Here is a 9,279-nt window from a genome sequence, read left to right on the forward strand (position 1 = left end):
GAGCACCCTACCATTTCTAGACATAAAGCTTGTTGATTTTGTGCCCATTGCATGCTGGGTGCTTAAATGCTTAAATGCTAGTCTGTAAAACATCTCAGGATAAAAAAAAGATGTCTTATTCCATCATTCTTCTGGCTTCAAAAGGCATTTTTATCTTATTTGGCCAAGACACCCTACTCTCCAGCTTCTGCATGTTGATACTTGCATCTCTTTTCTTCCTTCAGGCCCTGCAGTCTTTGAAGAAGGCCCTGCAGCCAGCAGTAATGGGGATCTCTCTGCAATGGGACTTGCCTTCAGGTCTTGAAGCCGTGCTTGTGGGGTCTGGCCCACAGGCCATCTTCGAAGGGCAGCGCAGCCTCATCTATGCCCAGATCCGTGGACAGCATCAGGCAAGCAACCTCCACTAAGACCCCAAATATTGATTAGCCATCCTTATCCATCCCCCTTTGTCAAGGAAGCCTTAGGACCTTTTGAGGCCTTAGTTCTTTTTGCATCTGTATTCCCAAAACGAATCCCTCCTTTCCTTATGCTCTGCCATTATTACTTTTGTCTTCCGCAGCTCTCAGATGTTTCTGAGGGGTCTGTCGTGCTTCAGTACATCTTCCAAGACCAGACTGTCACAGAGACAATGAAGTTCCCTCTCAAAGCTCAAGAGAAAGACAGGTAGGGCACTCCGCTGTGTATATCCCCTCTCACTGGCCAATCTATATATCTAATACCGAAGTCGCCCTCTGCATGCGGATACTTATTTCCGCACATCGGGGGCACCTGGGGTGGAGGGAGATTTTTGTGCACACTTGGGGCAGTCCCCAGGTGTGCACAAAAATCTGAAACCTGTAAAAAAATATCGGGGGGATACTTAAATCCCCCAAAAGTGACAGAGCGTCCCCTGCGAATGCGCAGGGAACGCTCTGCACCTGGCTTCGCCGCAACGGGAGGCGGCACGGGCCTCGCTCGGGAGCCGGGGGGGGAGAGAGGCAAGGGGGGGAGATCGGGCGGGTGGTGGTGGAGGGGGGTGGAGGAGACGGGGGGAACCGGCGGGATGGGGGGGAACTTACCTCCTGCTGCTTCCTCCTCTTCCTCATAGGTGTGGAGCTCCCTCCCCCCCCTGCAAGTATCGCGGGTCCCACCCCTTGTGGAATCTAACTGGGAATAAAGAAGTGGAGAGAAAAAAATAGTAAAGGGGGGGGATTGCAGATATCTGTTTTTCCCCCTGAAGATTTTTGTTGTTGTTCTTTTCATGGAAAAGTTAGCGATTTGTGGGAGCAATTAAAAAATGGGTAATTGGGGTTCTTGTTTTGTTTTCTATGGAGTGAAATGCTTTTCAAGTACTTCATGGTGAAGTGAGAAATCTTGGCAAGTCTTGAAAACGGAAGACGTGGCAATGTTCAAATCATTGCAGTGTGTTTCCTGGCTGTATCTGCAAGGCTAGGGACACCATGATCCGCCTAAAGGCATAACACTGCTTGTGAGATCCATCTCCGTAACTGAAAGGATGCCAGTCATATTTGATGCCTTTATTTGCTGTCTAACATTTATAATTTGACTGAAAAAATCCCTCTAGAACTTTGAAGCCCAGAACCATGTCCTGAACCAATCTCTATGTTATACATTCATTTATTCCGAAAGCTGAGTTTTGAATCTGAGTTCTGCCATTCCATGGGACCAAAGGCCAGGAAACGAACTGGCTTCTTTTGCTTGAACTTTACCAAACTGCTCACGTGCAGCAGGAGCTGAATGAAGAACCTGATTTCTTATCCTACCAATCGTACATAGATAAAACAATAATAATAGGGAAAAAACAATGCCAACGTGCTAATATGCAGTATCTTCCTGAGGGGTCAGACCATTTCTCCACCTAGCTGACCAGTGACTGCTCTAGAGAGCAGCTGTCCAGAATCTTGAGCAGAGGTCTTTCCCAGCTCCTGTATTCAAGACAACCCTAACTGAAAATATGAAGCAAACCTGGGGGCCTTTGACGTGCAAAGCTTCGCTCCACCACTGACCAGGGTCCTCCACTCTCATTTTTCTCTCCAGGCTCCCTGTTCACCGGCTGGCAGCTCGAGCCCTGTGTCAGGATCTGGAGGGCGCTGGAGAGAAGGAGGGAGAAAAGCAGCGCCTGGCTCTGGAGACGAGCCTGAGTTCCGGGGTGGTGTGTTCCCAGACGGCCTACGTGGGGGTCAACACAGAGCTGGGCCAGCCAGTGCAAGGCCCCCTTATCCACCGAGATGTCCCCCATGCAAGTGAGTTAAAGAGCTGGGCTTCATTACAGAAGGGCTAATGAACTGGACCCAGGGAACTGGAATTGGGCATGATCTACCGCCTCTCCAGGAGATGTGCTGTAAATAAAACATCATACAAACAGCAAACAGCTAATTTTAAATTAATTTTTAGGAGCTATGGACCCCCGTGCCCTGACTGGGATGGCCCAGGCTAGCCTGGTTTCATCTGATCTCGGAAGCTAAGCAGGCTCGGCCCTGGTTAGTAGTTGGATGGGAGACCACCGAGGAAGTCCGGGGTCGCTACACAGAGGCAGGCAACGGCAAAACCACCTCTGACTGTCTCTTGCCTTGAAAAACCTACGCGGTCACCATAAATTGGCTGAGACTTGACCGCACTTTCCGCCACCATTAATCTAGTATTTAAAAAAACAGCTAGAGCACACATACAGCATAGAACGTTCAATTTTTTTTAAAAGGATAAGATCTTTGTAGAGTAGACTACAAAGACAGGTTTTTTAAACCCCCCCCCCCCCCCGCCCCTCTCTGCTTCCATCAGAAACCTGGATGAAAAGAAAGACAGTACTCACCGGAAAAGACAATCATGCTAGGGAAAGTTGCAGGCGGCAGGTGAAAAGCAATACCTGACACGAGATGGATTGACTTAGTAAAGGAAGCCACCATGGCCTTCTGTTTGCAAAACCGAGCAAGATTGTTAACCGCAGGACATTTTGGAGGTGGTTAATTCATAGAGTTGCCATAAGTCAGAAGCGACTTGACAGCACATAATAACAAACAAAAAGGAATGTTTTGTAAGTACAGTCAACGCCAGATGAACTTCAAGAGAAAGAGCATTCCACAGACTGTTGAGTGTTGTCATGTCTCAAGCTGTGTAAAGGAGGTGCTGGCTACCCTTGCACCCTGCACTTTTTTTTTTGATATTTTTTAATGTGTGCATGCGTGTGTGTATGTGGAACTGTGGAAGTTTATGATGACCTCTAGTGACTGACCCCTACAGGGGGCCTAGAGGATATTCAGAGAGGTGACTGAATAAAGCCTGCCCCCGCCTCCCAACTGCTGGTATTCCAAGGAGGAATCCCATCCAAGTACTTGACAGAGTCGACCCTGCTTAGCTTCCGAGATCTGAGGAGATCGGACTTGCCTGGGCTACTCAGGTAGGGCTGCACCCTGCTCATTGAATATACACTATAATTGCTGCCTCAGCCAGCCAACATGCTACACTCCCCATGTGAAGCAATATCATCTTGCATATCATTTATATACATTAGTAAAGGTAAAGGTTCCCTTGCTCGAAAGCCAGTCGAATCCGACTCTAGGGTTGCAGTGCTCATCTCTGTTTCAAAGCCGAAGAGCCAGCGCTGTCCGAAGAAGTTTCCATGGTCATGTGGCCGGCCTGACTACACACCAAGGCGCGTGGAACGCTGTTACCTTCCCACCGAAGGGGTACCTATTTATCTACTTGCAATTTCTTGCTTTCGAACTGCTAGGTTGGCAGGAGCTGGAACTAGAGACGGGAGCTCACTCCATCATGCGGCACACTCGGGTCTCGAACTGCTGAACTACCGACCTTCCACAGCCTGCAGTTCAGCGTCTTAACCACTTGAGCCACCGCAGCTCCTTTATATACATTAGTCCAACCTTAATTGCCTGGTGGGGAGTAGCAGGAAGACAATTTTGACTGTGTCCCCTTCCTAGTAGGTTATTGCAAGGCTTGCCAGTGTTGTTTTATTTCCTGCTGCATATGACTGATTAATGGTTTTTCATAATTTCTTTGATGGTGTTTTGTGCCTTTAAGGGTCAGCTGGCTTGAATGTCTCCACAAGGACCAAAGGGAAGCTGGCTCAAGCAGCTGCTATATGATCTTCAGCACCACAGTTGCAATACGTGAAGGCTCTTCAGCACCACAGTTGCAATACGTGAAGCAACTTTTGACGTGGATTTGACATACACTTTCTTAAAGTGGGTGGCTGCCCCCGCCAGCAGTAAAAGCGGGTTGCCAATCTGCCAAGGAAGTAGATTAGAGATATTTGTGGCTGATAGCTTTACCTGTAGCTATTAACCACACTAGCTAAATGGAGCCTCCATGTACAGGGGCAGCATGCCTCTGTGTGCTAGATGCTGGGCACAAGTGGTGGAACACTGTCACTTTCCAGCCCAGTTTATGTTTCCCAGGGACATCTGACTAGCTAAAGTTGGAGGCCAAATGCAGTGCTGCTTGATCTGGTCAGCTAATGCCTATGTTCTTCTACAGTCAACAGAGGGAAGGTAGCAGGAAGCCAGTCCACTAGCCTTTGATGGGGAACCTTCGTCCTTAATAGCACTTTGAATTTTTCTGTCTCCTACTTCAGGGGCAATGGGGAGATGCTCAGCCTGCATCAGCTCCCAGGGTCTAATCTGCTTTCATCTCAGTGGGGGGGGGATACAAATGTGATAAATGAAATTGTACAGTCAATCCAACCCTGTCTTTTCTCTCTCAATGTAGACTACTTTTCACAAACTGCATGTGCACAGAAATTCCAGCATGCACAGGCTTATCATGCCCGCCAGCCCTTAACATTTTGGAAGCGAAGCCGTGGAGGTAACAGAAGCAGTGATGCCACCAGAGATCTCATTTGTGTTCTCAACAGAAATCATGACTCCACATTTTTCTGGTTTTCTCTTTGAACATCAGAGTGGGAGGGGGTGGGACAGAAATAACATACATCGGGATACTTAGATTCAGTCTTGAACTGATAGTTGGTGTGGTGTGGTGGTTACAGTATCAGAGTAGGATCTGAGAGACTTGGGTTCGAATCCCCGCTCTGCCACGGAAGCTTGGAGGGTCACCTTAGGTTAGTCATACACTCAGCCTAACTCACTCACAGGGTTGTTTCAGCATACAGTGGAGGAGAGGAGAATGATGTATGGCACTTTGGGTCCTCACTGGAGACAAAGGTGGGGTATAAATTAGATTTTTAAAGACACCTCACGTACTAGGTACTAGGTATCCTTGTGCCCTGCACATTGAATATATAGTGTAACTGCTGTGTCAGGCAGCTAACGTGCTACACTCCTCATGTGAAGCAGTGTCCATACTTCTGCCTGTCTCGGATATTGTCAATATATAGGCTTAGCCGGCATCCGTTTCCAGGATCTTCAGCTCAGAGGGGAAAACAGGACAATAATATGAACAATAAAAGAAAGCCACAATTATAGAGCTCCAGTCACTCTAACCCTTTCTTTTCCTCCTCAATCTGTGCTACAGAACGAGAATATAAGAGCCAATACGAATGTGCAGTCGCATGCAGCACTGCTTATTGTACCACCCAGCCCTTAATGTGTTTGAAGCAAAGCGATTCAGGTAACAGAAGCAATGAAGCCAGCAGAGATCCCATTCGTGTTCTCAACAGAAACCATGTCTCTGTTTTTTCCAGTTTTATATGCAAACGTCTGTGTGTGATGGGGTGAGAGGGAAATGGCATACATCAGGACATTTAGTTGCAATCTTGAATTGAGCGCTAGTGTGGTATAGTGGTTAGGCTGCAATCACACACCCGAAATAGTGCATATTCAATCCACGTTCAGTGCACCTTCCAACTGGATTTTGGTCCTTTCCACATTTGCCTGCCACTCCGGATTTTCTCAGTGTTCAAGTTGAGGCGATTTAAGTCCACAGCAAAACAGCACCCAAATAACCCGGGGCAACAGCAGGCTGAAACTGGGCTGACCGCTGAAGGGAGGTAATATAATGCAGAATGGGGGGAAAAAACAGAATAAAAAGAAGGTTGACCTCGATTTTAGTGCAGAATGGGGGAAAAAACCTGGATTAAAAAGAAGGATGAATTCGATTTTAGTGCAGAATTGCTTGGAGGACACTGTGGTGAACATGGATTAAAGGGCCACAGTAAAACCCAGTTGGAAAGTGCACTGAAAGTGGATTGAAAGTGCATTATTTTGTGTGTGTGAGCACAGCCTGAGAGTGTCAGAGGCCCGTTCTGCATCTAGCATTCACTCTGCTGTTTTACCAAACCCACGTTGGAACAGAAATTCCCCTCTGCATTACATGCCACTTTCACTTTCTTTGCTTGCAGGATTTTATGGTAGCCTCCACACTGCATGCCAGTTTCACTTCCTTTGTTCTCTCAGTTTTATGGTACTACCTTATAGATTTATGGCCGTTTTATGGCCATTCAGGGGTAACTTAGCAGCCAGTAGGCCTTGGCCCGGGGTATTTGAATGTCGTTTTGAGCAGCATCTTTTTCTGTTCCAGTGTGGGTTTGGTAAAACAATGGAGCGAAAGCTAGATGCAGAGTAGGATCTGGAAGACCCCAGGTTCAAATACCCACTCTAAACCTTGGAAGCTTGGGGGGTGACCTTAGGCCAGTCATACAATCTCAGACTAGCTTGCCTCACAGGGTTGTTAGGATACAATGGAGGAGAGCAGGAAGATGTAAGTCACTTTGTGTCCTCATTGGAGAGAAAAATGAAGTAAATAGTTTCTTCTAGTGGTGAGGTTTGTGAACAGACAGAAGGAAAGAATCTGGTGTTTTGAGAGGGAACACTAATGGACTTGAAATAAGGCTGTGGGAGAAATGCACTGGGATAGAGTACTGAGTAGGGGCTCATAGACAGAGGCCTGAATTTGTGTCCAGAGGTGCCCAGCCCCATACTTCTGAGTACCTCTTCTTTCACATTCTGTTTTATAAGGATTTGACAGCTCCTACCCACTCACCTTCCAGTGTCTGTTACTTTTCATTTTTAAATCTCAAGAACTGTTTGGTCTAGAAACCAGCTCATCAAAATAAAGGTTTGACATGGATGTAGGGTTATATAGACCGATTCCGCAAAAGCAGTTTTTCCGCCCTCAGTCTCCCATTTCCCCCAGCTGTACTGCTCAATTTCCTACTATTTGCTGCGCGACCACATTTTGACCCAGTTTGGTGTAGTGGTTAAGTCCATGGACATGGACTCTAATCTGAGAGAACTGGGTTTGATTCTCTTGCCAATACGCTAAAGGCGCTAAGGTTCTTTGACTTATGTGGCTAGCCAATAAACCACACAGTGAAAACAATCATCCAGGCAGTAAAGGGTAATAAAAAGTATTTATTGGAATAAGGAACCCTCTACAGCTTAATTCAGCCTGGGTGTTCAACAAGCAAATGCAATGAGCAGACTTATATACTCTTTTTGCGCCTCCTCACTTTACATCATCACTGACATCATGTAGACATGCTCAGTTCAGTTTTCTTTGTCTGGTCAGTCATCAATCACATATTTGGCACACAGGATGGTAGCTGGCTGAGTTTCCTACTCCTACAACACAGGTGCACTTCATTATTTATAATTTACGACTTTGTTTACGACTCCCAGACTCCTGTTACCTTTGACTGAACTTTTCAGGCTGAGTTCATTCTCAGTATTACATTGTTAGTTCAGTTACAAAATTCTACAAACTCAGTTCTTCTTTACACTTAATACATGCATATAAAAGTATCTTAAAGCATTTTATAAGCTTATTTTCACTAACAAGTGTGAAGACATATCATTACAATAACGTTCTAAAACAAACTCTTTACATGAATTCTTTTAGCATTTCAAAATACCTTGTAGCATTAAACTCCTATAGATGTATTGATTTACACATTATTATTCATTTTGGTTCATCAGGACATTTTACAGAATTATTTTTGAATATTTATAAATCTGCTTCTGGTAAAAATTGAAGTTTATACTTTGTAAAACACAGTTTAGTTCAGCCTGTAGGAGACACTGTTCTATAATACAAATAACTGACCCTTTTTAATCGGTGCCAAGAGTCATGATCTAATACCCACCTGTGCTTTTTTAACTGGCAAATGTGCAAGATTTAATGACTTTTGTTTTGGCTGAACTTTAGTAGTCAGATCCTCCCTTAAGCTTCAAAAGACATACTCCTCTCATTAGCCTTCTCAACTTAGTTAGCTGGGTCATTTGTACACCGGCTTGTGTATAATGATTTCTCTCCAGGCAAGCAGTCCCCTGTCTCAAGCTAACAAAACTCAGAATTGTTGAAGCTTTAGCCTTTTGCAAACAAAGCATTTAGATTTTTCTTTGTTACAATACATACATAACTGTCCTTTTAACCTAGGTAAACTCTTCTCTTTGAAGTAAGAGAGAGAGAGACCAATTGGCAGTGACACAAGCTTTCCCAATTAGCCACTAACAAACAAAGTTTTCTGTTATCCCGTTAAAAAATGCAAACAGAGTAATCCCTTCTTTCTTATACAACACACACACATATATAGAGAGGCATTGCTTAAAACATCTGATAATTCAATATGTTAGAATATAAACATGATCTGGATTTCTCTCATTTAACTATAAGCTCTTATTGTTAGCTTATGGTACTCAGGAGAACATAATATAGAGAATATAACTGCACTTCCCTTAACCCTAATCTTTGGCTTAGCCGGTGTCTGGTCAGGTCAACTTGACCTGGGAAATTGCCAAAAACTTTAATAAGGGAGGATCACACCTGCACTTCAAAGAACACGACTCCCTATTCCTTTGAAGTTACTAGCAGGATTTTCATATATATATTTTGAAACACCCGAAGGGATATTTTTTATTTTGCATTAAACTACAAACTACAAAGAAAATTAGGAAGGGGAGCTACAACTAGGGATAAAGGAAAGATAACCACACTAATCTAAAAACCCAAGAGGAGGAGATCTTATTTCTGTTAGTGAAAATGTTAGTACCACAAGTGTTAGTATCACAATATACTTGTAGAGTTCCTGCTCATCTTCCATGTTTCTATGTTATTATGTTAGTTGTTATGAGAGAACTTTCTGATCATCTTCGTGTTCTTTGCTTCAAAAGGCCAGTTTCCCAGCCCTTCTGCCTTTACTTCGGCTTTCTGTCTCTAAAATCGTAGACAACTTTGGCAGGTTCAGCACCCGTTTCTGTAGCAGAGTCGTCTTCTGTTCCAGAGGTACCAGAGTCACTGAATTTCATTTCTTCCTCCTTAGACTCTTCCTCTGTTCCAAGCTGACGCTGCAGAAACTCTTTAGCCTTGAAA

The 9,279-nt window shown here is 44.7% G+C and overlaps 1 protein-coding gene across 1 annotated transcript in view; it reads left to right on the top strand.

Annotated features, from left to right (window-relative positions):
- The first annotated feature begins 571 nt into the window (after nt 1-571).
- The window catches only part of LOC107109741 (von Willebrand factor A domain-containing protein 5A-like), an 11,790-nt gene continuing 3,082 nt past the window's right edge, over nt 572-9,279 (top strand). The window contains exons 1-4 of the mRNA XM_015410423.1: nt 572-663; nt 2,038-2,243; nt 4,723-4,818; nt 5,485-5,580. Coding sequence (XP_015265909.1) covers nt 629-663; nt 2,038-2,243; nt 4,723-4,818; nt 5,485-5,580 — 433 coding nt within the window. The 5' untranslated portion in view covers nt 572-628. The remainder of the gene's footprint in view (nt 664-2,037; nt 2,244-4,722; nt 4,819-5,484; nt 5,581-9,279) is intronic.

This window comes from Gekko japonicus, unplaced genomic scaffold (assembly GCF_001447785.1).
Source record: "Gekko japonicus isolate JY-2015 unplaced genomic scaffold, Gekko_japonicus_V1.1 scaffold2021, whole genome shotgun sequence".
NCBI classification, from domain to species: Eukaryota; Metazoa; Chordata; class Lepidosauria; order Squamata; family Gekkonidae; genus Gekko; species Gekko japonicus.